Raw genomic sequence first — 16,308 nt, 5'->3', positions numbered from 1 at the left:
TAAATGATAAACTAATAATAATATCTGCTCTGACTTTCTCTCATTAGTGGAACGGCATTAAATCTGTGGCGTCTCGATTCAGCCCATAGCGCCGCTATCCGCCATGATGGATGAAAAACAGAAACATTGGATTAAAAAGCTGAGCTGAACCAAAAGGAAGAAGAAACTAACAGCTTCCTGGGAATGGAGGGAAAGTTAGATACTATTCAGATCAGATTGTTAGCTCAGATTATTAGTAAAAGGGTTAAAGAATCAATTATTTATAAACAGATCAATTATTTTATAAATGGATCAATGAATACGTTTATTATTAAAACTGATCAATTAATCATTTCATTTGTAAATGGATCAATGAATCAGTTCAATAATGAACAGATCAATGAATCGATTCAGGATCAGGATGATTAGCCCCGCCCCCTGCCCTGATCAGGATGATTAGCCCCGCCCCCTGCTGTGATCAGGATGATTAGCTCCGCCTCCTGCTCTGTAGAGTCATGCACCAAAGATAAATTCACACCAGCAATGAAATTCAAGATTTTATTTGAAACATTCAGCACATTTTTCAAACAGGCCTTCACAATAAAAGCCTGTCCAGGCGGCAGTGGCTCTTTCTCAAGGTAACGGTGAGTCTGCGCTGTTCTCTGATTGGTTGTTGCTTAGACTGCCTCCAAGCTGCTGAAGAACTCTCTCAGTATGGTTTCCAGTTCCTCCTCGCTGTAATCCCGGACCAGGAACCGCTTCCCATCCGCCGCTCCTCGGATCATGGCCGACAGAGCTGCGGGCGGACGCAAGTAAGCAACCAAACTACAGCCAATCAGATCAACCCGTACAGGAAGTGAGCTCACTGCGTCCTGATGACGGCCGGAACAGACACAGCATCTTCTTCTTCTTCATGTCCACAGCTCGGCCCAGCTCATAACCAACACCCAAAGATGGCTGCGTCACCTCGGCAACCACCACTGAGACACAAACACAGGTAAGAGGTCAGCATTCAGCTGTCCACCAATCAGGGCCCAGCTCAGTGACCAGCTCTAACCATCAGACTGCTTCAGCCAGTCCACGTCTCGGTCATGGATGTCTCTGTCGTCCCCTGTGGTCGCCAACTCTCCTGTCCAACCAGAGAAAAGACAGATTCACGCCGGTCCTGTCAGTTAATTAGTAAACGGATCAGTGAATCAGTTCGTTAACAAACAGAGCAATAAATCTGTTCATTAGTAAACAGATGATTCAGTTCATTTATAAACTCATCAATGAGTCAAATCATTAGTAAACAGATTAAAGAATCAGTTCATTAATAAACGGATCACTGACTTATTTAATTTTAAATGGATAAATTAATCGGCTGATTTATAAAGGATCAATAAATCAGTTCATTAATAAACGGATCAGTGCTGAATTAGTTCATTAATAAACAGATCAAAGAATCAGTTCATTAATAAACAGATCCATGAATCAGTCCATTAATAAACAGATCAATTGATTGGTTAATTTAGTAATGGATCGATGAATCGGTTCATTTATAAAGGATCAGTGAATCAGTTATTTATTAAACGGATCAATGCTGAATTAGTTCATTAACAGATAAATGAATCAGTTCATCAATAAATGGATCAATTCATCTGTTTTAATAAACAGATAAATGAATCGGTTTTTAATAAACAGATCAATGAATCGCTTCATTTATTAACGGATCAACAAATCGGTTAATTAATTAACATATCAATGAATCGGTTAATGGATCAATTAATCTGTTAATTAATAAACGGATCAATGAGTAAGTTCATTAATAAACGGATCAATGAATCGGTTCATTAATAAACGGATCAATGAATCAGTTCATTAATAAACAGATCTGTGCTGAATGGGTTCATTATTAAACGGATCAATGAATCAGTTCATTTATAAACGGATCAATGAATCGGTTCATTAATAAACAGATCAATGAATCAGTTCATTAATAACGGATCTATGCTGAATGGGTTCATTAACAAACGGATCAATGAATCAGTTCATTAATAAATGGATCAATGAATCAGTTCATTAATAAACAGATCAATGAATCAGTTCATTAATAACGGATCTATGCTGAATGGGTTCATTAACAAACGGATCAATGAATCAGTTCATTAATAAATGGATCAATGAATCAGTTCATTAATAAATGGATCAATGAATCAGTTCATTAATAACGGATCTATGCTGAATGGGTTCATTATTAAACGGATCAATGAATCAGTTCATTAATAAATGGTTCAATGAATCAGTTCATTAATAACGGATCTATGCTGAATGGGTTCATTATTAAACGGATAAATGAATCAGTTCATTAATAAACAGATCAATGAATCAGTTCATTAATAACGGATCTATGCTGAATGGGTTCCTTATTAAACGGATAAATGAATCAGTTAATTCATAAACGGATCAATGAATCAGTTCATTAATAAATGGTTCAATGAATCAGTTCATTAATAACGGATCTATGCTGAATGGGTTCATTATTAAACGGATCAATGAATCAGTTCATTAATAAACAGATCAATGAATCAGTTCATTAATAACGGATCTATGCTGAATGTGTTCATTATTAAACGGATCAATGAATCAGTTAATTCATAAACGGATCAATGAACCAGTTCATTAATAAATGGTTCAATGAATCAGTTCATTAATAACGGATCTATGCTGAATGGGTTCATTAACAAACGGATCAATGAATCAGTTCATTAATAAATGGATCAATGAATCAGTTCATTAATAAACAGATCAATGAATCAGTTCATTAATAACGGATCTATGCTGAATGGGTTCATTAACAAACGGATCAATGAATCAGTTCATTAATAAATGGATCAATGAATCAGTTCATTAATAAACGGATCTATGCTGAATGGGTTCATTAATAAACGGGTCAATGAATCAGTTAATTAACGGATCAATGGATCATTTCATCAAAGCACCGCAGGGATCCGTTCTTGGCTGCTTAGGGTTAATCTGAACCTGGCTTTTAACTCTTCCCTCTGACTGTTAAACTGTTCATCACTCAGTTCATTAATAAACCATTTAGTGCGTGTGCGCGTGCCACCTTCGTCGCTGAGCTCGGGGCTCGACACGTGCTCGGTAAGCACGCTCCCGTATTTCTGCAGCTCCTGCACGATTCTTTGGTAGAGCTGCTGGTCCGACCTGCCGCCGCGGATGCTGCCGCAGAAATAGATCTTCATCCTGGACCTGCTGCTGCTGCTGTCTGAGGCTCAGATCCAGCCGAGGAATCCGCTACTTCCGGAAGCTTCCCGCGCACAGCTCTTCTTCTTCTTCTTGTAGATCTTGTAGATAGCAGGGGGCAGACTGAGAAAAAATTAAATCCATAAACTTCCGATAATATGAAGTAAAGCAGTTAAAAAATGAAAACTGTAAAATTAATCAAAGTGTTTCTAAATTATTATACTCTGTTTCCTTTTGTAGAATTCTTATTATCTTTCTTTCTGACATTTCCTACAAACAGAATTTATTCTCTATTTTCTTTCCCCACCAAACTCTTTTCTTATGCTTTATTGGCAATTCCGTGTAACATTACAGAATAAATCAAACATCAAGCACAGATATACAACAGTTGGTGACATTAAAACTTTAAGAAAAACGAGACATAGAAGGTAATAAATAAAAAAATAAAAATAAAAAAGGGAAATAAATAAATAAAATAAAATAAACAAAATAATAATAGCTAGGGGTTTACATTAAGTTTACGGTCATTTACAAAAGCGTAGAATTTTATACTATTTTTCTTCTTCATAAATTTAAGTGATTGAAAATACAAAGTTCTTTAAGGATCAAAATCACATTTAAGGAGGTAGTTAATTCCTCCTAATTCTATAAATATTTTGGAGGGGATATGAAACCAAAAACTATTTTCATTTTTCAGAAGCCTTGGAGGAAAAATCTATTGATTGCAGGATTTTTGGTATTTGATTGCTGTTTTTCATGAATACGGCCGTATCATCGGCTAGTTGGGTTATGGCGATTTTGTTGCCTGAAACACTGAGTTTCTGAAAATCTGCATTTTTAATAAAGGATAACATCCCTGCTGCAGGGATGAAGAGTAAAGGAGAAACAGGACATCCCTGATTAATGCCTTTATTAATAGAGATTCTAGAAGAGATGCCATGTGGCAGTGAGATCACACTGTTTGTGTCGTTGCATGATGTTTTTATTAAATTTAAAAATTTTGGTCCAAAGCCAAATAATTCTAAGGTGGGGAACATTAATTTGTGTTCAATGGTATCAAAGGCTTTAAAGAAATCTAAAAATAAAATAAAACTTTCATCTTCAATTAGATGATTATAGTCTAGTAGATCGAATATAAGACGGATATTGTTATTATCTGTAATAATCTGTAATAAGTCCTGGAGGTGGTCAGAGGACCTGATGGGGGTCAGAGGACCTGATGGGGGTCAGAGGACCTGATGGGGGTCAGAAGACCTGATGGGGGTCAGAGGACCTGATGGGGGTCAGAGGACCTGATGGGGGTCAGAAGACCTGGAGGTGGTCAGAGGACCTGGAGGTGGTCAGAGGACCTGATGGGGGTCAGAAGACCTGGAGGTGGTCAGAGGACCTGGAGGTGGCCAGAGGACCTGATGGGGGTCAGAAGACCTGGAGGTGGTCAGAAGACCTAGAGGTGATCAGAGGACCTGATGGGGGTCAGAGGACCTGGAGGTGGTCAGAGGACCTGATGGGGGTCAGAAGACCTGATGGGGGTCAGAACACCTAGAGGTGATCAGAGGACCTGATGGGGGTCAGAGGACCTGGAGGTGGTCAGAGGACCTGGAGGTGGTCAGAGGACCTGATGGGGGTCAGAAGACCTGGAGGTGGTCAGAGGACCTGGAGGTGGTCAGAGGACCTGATGGAGGTCAGAAGACCTGGAGGTGGTCAGAAGACCTGGAGGTGGTCAGAGGACCTGATGGGGGTCAGAAGACCTGGAGGTGGTCAGAGGACCTGGAGGTGGCCAGAGGACCTGATGGGGGTCAGAAGACCTGGAGGTGGTCAGAAGACCTGGAGGTGGTCAGAGGACCTGGAGGGGGTCAATAGCAATAGCTCACCAGACTTCATTCATCTCATCAAGGGAGTCCAATCTGAACATGATGACTTGATGAGATGAATGGAGTCTGCTTGGTTGGAAAGAAAACCTGCAGCCACACTGGAACCAGTTTGACACCTGTGCCCTGGACATTCAAACACTCATTAAAAATGGTGGATAAAGTGATTAGGGTGGAGATTCAGACACAGCCTAAATCTAAACTGAAAATACTGACCTTTTCCCGCCATCATCCTCCACTGATCAGCTGATCCCGATGGGCTGAAAGCCTCTGCTGCCACCTGGTGGCAGACGGGGGAGCCTCAGGGTTTTGTGCCCTGTGCAGAGACTGGCAGGCAGAAGGTTTTTATTCATTGTTTCAGGATGTGAAACTTAGCTGAATATTGCTGGTTTTGCTGTGAGCAGAGCGCCAGCTAGCAGACCGCGCCCAAAAATGAGCCGTTTAGGTGAGACAGCAGGAAAACCCAGTGGAGTGAAGCCAACGCCACGACCCCTGCTGGCTCTGGCACATCACTTCCTGTCTGACATCAGTAAGGTCCTGATGGATGACCCGCCTCCAGGTACCATGGATGCTTCTAGACTGTAGGAGGTACACCAGAACCCAGACCTACACAGGCGGACCCAGGAGCAACACCAGCACGGACCAGAGAAGACTAGCCAATGGGAGGTCAGAACTTTATTGAAGATCAGTGAACAGAGAAGCTAAGATTTCCCACAGGCCCTCAAACACAACACAGTAACTAATAACAACTGGACCCAGTAAACTGGCGACAGGAGAAAAGTCCAGGAGGATGTCCTGGTCACAGCTGTGATCTTCTCTGGACACAACAACCAGGTTCTGCTGATGGATCCAGAGGAGATCTGAACCAGCTCCTGTAGAACATAGAGAGGCCCCTCCCTCAGTGGGCCCTCAGCAGGGTCCCCAGGCTACTGGAGCTCAAGTTTAGCGTCACCTCATGCACGTCCCGGGCAACCCGCCCCATGGGGGCCAGAGCGGGTCCTTCCAGAGAGTCCAGCAGACCTGCAAGAGCAGAAAGGAGAACATCAGAACCACATTGACGGATTCTACTACAACACCAAACTGGTGCTCCCAGACCTAGAGCTAGACTAAGACCTAAAACCAGACCTAAACCCAGACCCAGGTCTAGAACAAAACCAGACTTAGAAGAACCAGACTTAGACCTAAGCTCAGACCTAGATCTACACCTAGAGCTAGAACCAGACCCAGACCAGGATCTAAACCTAAAACCAGACCTATACCAGGACCTAATGCTAGACCCAGACTTACCAAGACTAAACTAGACCTAGACCTAAAACCAGACCTAGAACCACACCTACCTAGTCCAAGACCTAGAAATATACCAGGCACCATAGACCCAGACTTAGAAACACACCTAGCCCTTGAAACAGACCTAGAACCAGATCCTTACCTCGAGCCAGACCTAGACCCACACATAGAAACAGACCTACCTAACACCAGACCAGGACTTAGACCAAGACCTAGAGCCAGATCTACCTAAAACCAGACCTAGACCATGCCCTAGACCTAAACCCAGACCTAGATCTACAGCTAGACCTATAACCAGACCCAAACCTAGAACCAGACTAGACCCAGACCTAGCCCTAGAATCAGACCTATAACCAGATCCTTACCTCAAACTAGACCTAGACCGAGAGATAGAACCAGCCCTACCTAACACCAGACCCAGATCAGGACCTAGACCAAGATCTAGATCTAAACCTAAACCCAGACCAAGACCTAGCACCAGACCCTTGACCTAGACAAGACCTAGAACCAGACCTACCAAAAACCAGAGCTAGGACTAAAACCAGACCTAGACGTAGACCGCGAACCAGACTAGAATCAAACCTAGACCTAAAACCAGACCTAGACCCAGACCATGAACCAGACTAGAACCAGACCAAGACTTAAAACCAGACCTAGACCATAAAAAAAGAGAGAGATCTAGACCTAGACCTAGAACCAGACCCCAGACCTTGACCTAAACACAGACCTAGATCTACAGCTAGACCTAGAACCAGACCCCTGACCTAGACCTGAAACAGACCTAGACAAGATCTAGAACCAGACCTACCTAAAACCAGAGCTAGACCTAGACCATGAACCAGACTAGAACCAGACCAAGACTTAAAACCAGACCTAGACCATAAAAAAAGAGAGAGATCTAGACCTAGACCTAGAACCAGACCCCAGACCTTGACCTAAACACAGACCTAGATCTACAGCTAGACCTAGAACCAGACCCCTGACCTAGACCTGAAACAGACCTAGACAAGATCTAGAACCAGACCTACCTAAAACCAGAGCTAGACCTAAAACTAGCCCTAGACCCAGACCGTGAACCAGACTAGTACCAGATCTAGACCTAAAACCAGACCTAGAACCAGACCCAGACCTGGAAGATCCGCCTCTGACCGGCCCCTTCCTGTTGACAGACAGGAAGTGAGCCAATAAACCCAACTGGCTCCAGGTGGAGAACAGACCCTCCATCATCAGGAGCAGGATTCCATAGATGGACCTCTGGGACCTCCCATTCTCCCATGCTGACCTGTTTTATCCTGAGGAGGACACAGACATTTTGGGACTGTGTCCATCTAATGCCAGGGACATGTGGACGGCACCGTGGGACATCTATTGATCCAGTTTATCAGCAGATGCTGAGTGTCGTCCTGAAGAACCTTCCTATCGATCTCCAGACGGTTCTGATTCCCAAACCGGTTTTTACAGTTTTCCGTCTCCTCATTCCAGAACGATCCCAACAGGATCCTAACTCGGTCAGGCCCCCCTCCTACTCCGCTCCCCATCAGAAACCAATGGAGGTCAGTCTGAAAGTCTCCCTTAAAGCTCCAATATTTGATCTGGCTCCGCCTACACAGAGAAACACTCATCATCATTGGCTTAGCTGTTTATCGATCAGAATCTTTCTAGCTATGCCACCATGTTACAGGATTTTCCAGGTTGGCCCATATCCATCTGCAGACCAGGCCCTCAGTTCTATTTCTATGCTGCAGCACCTGCAGCATAGAAATAGTCTTATTAGAGCCTGCTTTGTTCTCCAGTTGAAGGGCTACTTCCTGTCCATTGTTCCCAGTCTGTACTGGTTTAACTGGAAAGGACGGAACCAGAGCGGACCGGCTAAACACCTTGGTTCTGTTCACTGTGGTTCTGCAGGTCCTCCGGATCCAGTCAGTAGTTCTGATCAAGAGAAGCTCTGTGTTCCTGAACCAGTTCCACCGTGATGGGAGGTTTGGGATGATGAAGGCAGCAGCTGCTCTTCCTCGTCTTCCTCGTCTCTTTAAACCAAGTCTTCCTTACAGACCTTCCTCCATCCTGGCATTTGGACCCGATCAACTGATCACCGAGTCCTTCTTTAAAGTTCTGAATCAACAGGTCCGTTTGGACCCCTGGAGGTGGTCTTTGACACACTCAGACCTTCTAATGCCGATCCATCCGGTCCTCGTCAGTCAGACCTGACCAGTCTAAGGTGGTCTGCATCAGAACTCATAGGGGTCATGGTTCTGGACACCTGACAGCAGACGGATCAGCGCCTCCCTAGAGGCTTCCTATCGCCCAGCATTCACACTGAGTGGTTCTGTTCTGAAGAGGTTCTGACCTTCTACGATCCGGTGGTAGCTGAAGTGCAGGTACAGCAGGAAGCTCATGTGCAGCAGCGCCAGCGTCCCACACAGCAGCAGACGAGGAGTTTGACCCACAGTCCGAGACAGCAGAACCGCCACCTGAAAGACACAGACAGAACGGGTCAGACGGGTCGAATGGGTCTGACGGGTCCCGATGGGAACCGGGTCCTACCATGCGCAGCGTGGACAGTCCCCCGATCAGCAGCCACAGGCCGTAGAACAGAGAGTGAAAGTGGATGTTGTAGGTGACCAGGAGGACCACGCAGTGGCCGAACAGACCGTAACCCTGGCAACGACACAGAGGAAGTGATGTCACCCTGGTCCTGAAGGGCGACACTCGGCAGAGGCCAGAACCAGTACTCACCAGCAGGGAGAGCATCTGCAGCAGGGTGATCTGGGCATTGACCAGGTAAGCCAGGAAGAAGATGAAGGAGGAGACACCCAGCCAGTAGCCGAAGCAGGTTCCGATGGCGGTTCCCATCAGGGTTCCCTCCCTCTGCAGACAGGAACCAACGCAGAAAGCCTTAAATGGCCAAGCTCCATCTGATATCAGAGATCTGATTGTTCCTTATGTTATCTCTATAGTTCTGCTGCTATAGGCTTAGACTGCTGGAGGACATAGGGACCCCTTTTTCATCATTTTATCTCTATTCTCCCACTCTGCAGAATCTGTTAAAATATCAGCTGTGCTGCTGCCATCAACACCTTTGTTTCTAGATGTTGGAGCTTGGCCTGTTTTCCAGTGTAGTCCTGTTTCTCTTCCAGATGTAGCTATGGGCTCAGCGTTAGAAATAAACGTCCAATAGTCAGGAAATCTCTAAGTTCTTACGATAACGGTTCCAGAAGTCTTCATGCCGTGCAGCAGGATGGCCACCAGGGTGAAGACGAGCATCAGCGGGCCGTAAAGCTCACCTGCCACCTTCTGCAGAGGAGACAGTGATGTCAGAGGTCTCCCACCTTGCCCCGCTTCTACCTGTCTGATCGTGCACAGGGACTTGAGCTCACCTGGGGGAATGTGATCATGCGCACAGGTACCATGGAATCCACCAACCTGAGAGGAGACACCTTTCTCAGTCTCAGAACAGGAGACGACTGATCAGAAACAGGAAGTGAAGCTCTTACCTGCTGCGTACCTGGGAAGGCTCAACGTCAAAGTACGGTCTCAGGATGTCTATGTTGGCGTACAGGTTGAAGGCTTTGGACGCCTGTCTCTTCCCCGCCTGCCACACCTGCAGATGGAGAGGGGGCGGGGCTTAGCTGCTGTGTGTTCCCTGTGCTCCAGGTAAATGCCATGTTGCATTTAACCTTTTCTCCCATTCATTCTCTGACCCTGCCGACAGCCATCGCCATGGTAACAAGTATGTCTCCATGGGAAAATGAGGTCCAGCTCTGATTGGTCGGTATAAAGACACATCTGATTGGCTCACTCACCTCGTCTGCTACCTGTCGACCCAGTTGGCCTTTTATCCCCTTCATCCCCAGGAACTCTCCATCGTCGGCGCCGTCGTCCTCGGCGGCCGCCGCTTCCTCGGAAACCTCCTCCTCCTCCTTCATCCTCTGGTGCATCTCGCCAACGTCCTCAAAGCTGGAGCCCGATGTGTCGTCCATGTTTTCCATGTCAATAATGGCCGAGCCTCCGCTACCCTGAACAGAACCGTGAGAACATCGGTCAGTGGGTCACAAGACCAGGGAGGGCGAGTTCAGACCAGAACCTCAGCAGATCAGAGGAAAGGTTCCACCGGCAGAACCCCAGAGCTCCAGTGTTCCACCGGCGGAACCTCGGAGCTTCAGGGTTCCACCGGCGGAACCCCGGAGCTCCAGGGTTCCACCGGCGGAACCTCTGAGCTCCAGGGTTCCACCGGCGGAACCCCGGAGCTCCAGGGTTCCACCGGCGGAACTTCGGAGCTTCAGGGTTCCACCGGCGGAACCTCTGAGCTCCAGGGTTCCACCGGCGGAACTTCGGAGCTTCAGGGTTCCACCGGCGGAACCTCTGAGCTCCAGGGTTCCACCGGCGGAACCTCTGAGCTCCAGGGTTCCACCGGCGGAACTTCGGAGCTTCAGGGTTCCACCGGCGGAACCTCGGAGCTTCAGGGTTCCACCGGCGGAACCTCGGAGCTTCAGGGTTCCACCGGCGGAACCTCGGAGCTCCAGTGTTCCACCGGCGGAACTTCGGAGCTCCAGGGTTCCACCGGCGGAACCCTGAGCTTCAGGGTTCCACCGGCGGAACCCTGAGCTCCAGTGTTCCACCGGTGGAACTTCGGAGCTCCAGGGTTCCACCGGCGGAACCCTGAGCTTCAGGGTTCCACCGGCGGAACCCTGAGCTTCAGGGTTCCACCGGCGGAACTTCTGAGCTCCAGTGTTCCACCGGCGGAACCCTGAGCTTCAGGGTTCCACCGGCGGAACTTCTGAGCTCCAGTGTTCCACCGGTGGAACTTCGGAGCTCCAGGGTTCCACCGGCGGAACCCTGAGCTTCAGGGTTCCACCGGCGGAACTTCTGAGCTCCACTGTTCCACCGGTGGAACTTCGGAGCTCCAGGGTTCCACCGGCGGAACCTCGGAGCTCCAGTGTTCCACCGGTGGAACTTCGGAGCTCCAGGGTTCCACCGGCGGAACCTCGGAGCTCCAGTGTTCCACCGGCGGAACTTCGGAGCTCCAGGGTTCCACCGGCGGAACCCTGAGCTTCAGGGTTCCACCGGCGGAACTTCTGAGCTCCAGTGTTCCACCGGCGGAACTTCGGAGCTCCAGGGTTCCACCGGCGGAACCCTGAGCTTCAGGGTTCCACCGGCGGAACTTCTGAGCTCCAGTGTTCCACCGGTGGAACTTCTGAGCTCCAGTGTTCCACCGGCGGAACTTCGGAGCTCCAGGGTTCCACCGGCAGAACTTCGGAGCTTCAAGGTTCCACCAGCGGAACCCCAGAGCTTCATGGTTCCACCAGCGGAACCTCTGAGCTCCAGGGTTCCACCGGCGGAACACTGGAGCTCCGAGGTTCCACCGGCGGAACCTCTGAGCTTCAGGGTTCCACCGGCGGAACTTCTGAGCTCCAGTGTTCCACCGGCGGAACTTCGGAGCTCCAGGGTTCCACCGGCAGAACTTCGGAGCTTCAAGGTTCCACCAGCGGAACCCCAGAGCTTCATGGTTCCACCAGCGGAACCTCTGAGCTCCAGGGTTCCACCGGCGGAACCCCGGAGCTTCAGGGTTCCACCTGCGGAACCTCTGAGCTCCAGGGTTCCACCGGCGGAACCCCGGAGCTCCAGGGTTCCACCGGCGGAACCTCGGAGCTTCAGGGTTCCATAATGGCTGACTGTGGGTGGTTTCCTCATCAGGTCCAAAGATCATAAAGTCCGTTTTTCAGCTGCAGAGTTTTAGAACATCTGGAATTGATTCTCTACGCTTCGGTTCTTAGAGCTTGTTTAGCTTCACCTGGTGAGATCTGGCATAGAGCTGCATTCATAGATATGACTGATGGCATTACAGTGAGCAGGACAACAGAACTGAAAGGCTGTTTTCTAGAGCTGGAGCTGCTGGTTGGATTTCCTCAGGAGAACCGACCTGACAAGGTCCCAGTAACACCTGGTCTACAGGTTACTGGGAGGACTGGTACGACTCAGTCCAGTCTGCCGGGCAGGATCCAGAACCTCCCAGTATGGAGGGCCTGGTTCTGGTTCCGGTTGGAGTTACCTGAATCAGGGGCTCGTCGAATCCGCCCCACGGCTCCGAGTTCCTGCCTCCGGGTCCCGCAGACATCCTGGGTTCGGATCTTTGCTGTGGGCCTCTACAAACTGGACCGGAACCGATCACAGCCGATGTTGTTGTTTCGCCCCGCGATGACGTCACATATACTGCGTGGAAGCTATAGAAAATCGCGAGGTTTCCGCTTAGGGCGGGACTTCCGGTACTCTCCTACCATAGACCTACCATAGATAGATAGGCCCGCATCATCAGCTGAGGCATAGACCTACAATAGATAGATAGGCCCGCATCATCGGCTGAGGCATAGACCTACAATAGATAGATAGGCCCGCATCATCAGCTGAGGCATAGACCTACAATAGATAGATAGGCCCGCATCATCGGCTGAGGCATAGACCTACAATAGATAGATAGGCCCGCATCATCGGCTGAGGCATAGACCTACAATAGATAGATAGCAAATCAAGACTTGATTACTGGCTAATAATAAATGAATGATTAACATAAACTTTGCAGCGTTAATGAACTATACTTTATTACAAATGAAACTGGAAAAAATATGAATATATATATATGCGTCCCCCTCATATATATATATATATATATATATATAAAAAAAAATATATATATATATATATATATATATATATATATATATATATATATATATATATATATATATATATATATATATATATATTTTTTTTTTATATATATATATATATATATAAAAAAAAAAATATATATATATATATATATATATATATATATATATATATATATATATATATATATATATATATATATCATATCAAATGCAATATATACATATATAAATATATATGTATTTATATACTTATATGTATATTTATATATATATATATATATATATATATATATATATATATATATATATATATAAATATATATACACTATATTGCCAAAAGTATTTGCTCACCCATCCAAATTATTGGAATCAGGTGTTCCAATCACTTCCATGGCCACAGGTGTATAAATTCAAGCACCTAGGAATGCAGACTGTTTTTACAAACATTTGTGAAAGAATGGGTCGCTCTCAGGAGCTCAGTGAATTCCAGCGTGGAACTGTGATAGGATGCCACCTGTGCAACAAATCCAGTCGTGAAATTTCCTCGCTCCTAAATATTCCACAGTCAACTGTCAGCTGTATTATAAGAAAATGGAAGTGTTTGGGAACGACAGCAACTCAGCCACGAAGTGGTAGGCCACGTAAACTGACGGAGCGGGGTCAGCGGATGCTGAAGCGCATAGTGCGAAGAGGTCGCCAACTTTCTGCAGAGTCAATCACTACAGACCTCCAAACTTCATGTGGCCTTCAGATTAGCTCAAGAACAGTGCGCAGAGAGCTTCATGGAATGGGTTTCCATGGTCGAGCAGCTGCATCCAAGCCATACATCACCAAGTGCAATGCAAAGCGTCGGATGCGGTGGTGTAAAGCACGCCGCCACTGGACTCTAGAGCAGTGGAGACGCGTTCTCTGGAGTGACGAATCGCGCTTCTCCATCTGGCAATCTGATGGACGGGTCTGGGTTTGGCGGTTGCCAGGAGAACGGTACTTGTCTGACTGCATTGTGCCAAGTGTAAAGTTTGGTGAAGGGGGGATTATGGTGTGGGGTTGTTTTTCAGGAGCTGGGCTTGGCCCCTTAGTTCCAAGGAAAGGAACTCTGAATGCTTCAGCATACCAAGACATTTTGGACAATTCCATGCTCCCAACTTTGTGGGAACAGTTTGGAGCTGGCCCCTTCCTCTTCCAACATGACTGTGCACCAGTGCACAAAGCAAGGTCCATAAAGACATGGATGACAGAGTCTGGTGTGGATGAACTTGACTGGCCTGCACAGAGTCCTGACCTCAACCCGATAGAACACCTTTGGGATGAATTAGAGCGGAGACTGAGAGCCAGGCCTTCTCGTCCAACATCAGTGTGCGACCTCACAAATGCGCTTCTGGAAGAATGGTCAAAAATTCCCATAAACACACTCCTAAACCTTGTGGACAGCCTTCCCAGAAGAGTTGAAGCTGTTCTAGCTGCAAAGGGTGGACCGACGTCATATTGAACCCTATGGATTAGGAACGGGATGTCACTTAAGCTCATATGTGAGTCAAGGCAGGTGAGCAAATACTTTTGGCAATATAGTGTATATATATATATATATATGCATATAATGCATATCATATCAAATGCAATATATACATATATATAAATATATATGTATTTATATACTTATATGTATATTTATATATATATAAATATATATTATATATATATATATAAGTATGTATATACATATATACACTATATTGCCAAAAGTATTTGCTCACCCATCCAAATTATTGGAATCAGGTGTTCCAATCACTTCCATGGCCACAGGTGTATAAATTCAAGCACCTAGGAATGCAGACTGTTTTTACAAACATTTGTGAAAGAATGGGTCGCTCTCAGGAGCTCAGTGAATTCCAGCGTGGAACTGTGATAGGATGCCACCTGTGCAACAAATCCAGTCGTGAAATTTCCTCGCTCCTAAATATTCCACAGTCAACTGTCAGCTGTATTATAAGAAAATGGAAGTGTTTGGGAACGACAGCAACTCAGCCACGAAGTGGTAGGCCACGTAAACTGACGGAGCGGGGTCAGCGGATGCTGACGCGCATAGTGCGAAGAGGTCGCCAACTTTCTGCAGAGTCAATCACTACAGACCTCCAAACTTCATGTGGCCTTCAGATTAGCTCAAGAACAGTGCGCAGAGAGCTTCATGGAATGGGTTTCCATGGTCGAGCAGCTGCATCCAAGCCATACATCACCAAGTGCAATGCAAAGCGTCGGATGCGGTGGTGTAAAGCACGCCGCCACTGGACTCTAGAGCAGTGGAGACGCGTTCTCTGGAGTGACGAATCGCGCTTCTCCATCTGGCAATCTGATGGACGGGTCTGGGTTTGGCGGTTGCCAGGAGAACGGTACTTGTCTGACTGCATTGTGCCAAGTGTAAAGTTTGGTGGAGGGGGGATTATGGTGTGAGGTTGTTTTTCAGGAGCTGGGCTTGGCCCCTTAGTTCCAGTGAAAGGAACTCTGAATGCTTCAGCATACCAAGACATTTTGGACAATTCCATGCTCCCAACTTTGTGGGAACAGTTTGGAGCTGGCCCCTTCCTCTTCCAACATGACTGTGCACCAGTGCACAAAGCAAGGTCCATAAAGACATGGATGACAGAGTCTGGTGTGGATGAACTTGACTGGCCTGCACAGAGTCCTGATCTCAACCCGATAGAACACCTTTGGGATGAATTAGAGCGGAGACTGAGAGCCAGGCCTTCTCGTCCAACATCAGTGTGCGACCTCACAAATGCGCTTCTGGAAGAATGGTCAAAAATTCCCATAAACACACTCCTAAACCTTGTGGACAGCCTTCCCAGAAGAGTTGAAGCTGTTCTAGCTGCAAAGGGTGGACCGACGTCATATTGAACCCTATGGATTAGGAACGGGATGTCACTTAAGCTCATATGTGAGTCAAGGCAGGTGAGCAAATACTTTTGGCAATATAGTGTATATATATATATATATATATATATATATATATATACATATATGTTTATTAAATATACAATTTTGCTTGTTGAACATGGTTTATGTTTATCAAATATATTTTCACATCTCTTCTCTCCACCATTGCCTCCATCTTGTCCCTCTAACTTTACTGCTTTCCAACTTTAATGTCCCACACAGGGACAATAAATCCAGCTTCTATTGTTTCTATTATCAGTCTGCTGGTTGTAGGGCTCCTCGCCTGCAGCAGGGGGCGCCCAACTCTAGCTTTCAGCTATCGCGACACGTG

The 16,308-nt window shown here is 46.5% G+C and overlaps 2 protein-coding genes across 2 annotated transcripts; both read right to left on the bottom strand.

Annotated features, from left to right (window-relative positions):
* Positions 1 to 523: 523 nt before the first annotated feature.
* dnph1 (2'-deoxynucleoside 5'-phosphate N-hydrolase 1) lies at positions 524 to 3,318 on the bottom strand. Its single transcript, XM_038298326.1, has 4 exons — positions 3,086 to 3,318; positions 1,037 to 1,108; positions 846 to 959; positions 524 to 775 (listed from the first exon to the last, which is right to left on the bottom strand). The coding sequence occupies exons 1-4, from the start codon at positions 3,219 to 3,221 to the stop codon at positions 657 to 659; spliced, it is 441 nt and encodes a 146-aa protein (XP_038154254.1). The 5' UTR covers positions 3,222 to 3,318; the 3' UTR covers positions 524 to 656.
* Positions 3,319 to 5,747: 2,429 nt separating this feature from the next.
* Positions 5,748 to 12,613, bottom strand: yipf3 (Yip1 domain family, member 3). The gene is made up of 9 exons (XM_038298359.1): positions 12,427 to 12,613; positions 10,181 to 10,393; positions 9,872 to 9,978; positions 9,755 to 9,800; positions 9,579 to 9,671; positions 9,114 to 9,245; positions 8,922 to 9,035; positions 8,725 to 8,848; positions 5,748 to 6,110 (listed from the first exon to the last, which is right to left on the bottom strand). Exons 1-9 carry the CDS (start codon positions 12,490 to 12,492, stop codon positions 5,989 to 5,991), a joined length of 1,017 nt encoding a protein of 338 aa, XP_038154287.1. The 5' UTR covers positions 12,493 to 12,613; the 3' UTR covers positions 5,748 to 5,988.
* Between the last annotated feature and the right edge of the window lie 3,695 nt (positions 12,614 to 16,308).

This window comes from Cyprinodon tularosa, unplaced genomic scaffold (genome assembly GCF_016077235.1).
Source record: "Cyprinodon tularosa strain WSP-4 unplaced genomic scaffold, ASM1607723v1 ctg406, whole genome shotgun sequence".
Lineage (NCBI taxonomy): Eukaryota > Metazoa > Chordata > Actinopteri > Cyprinodontiformes > Cyprinodontidae > Cyprinodon > Cyprinodon tularosa.
This window is presented reverse-complemented; position numbering and strand designations above follow the sequence as displayed.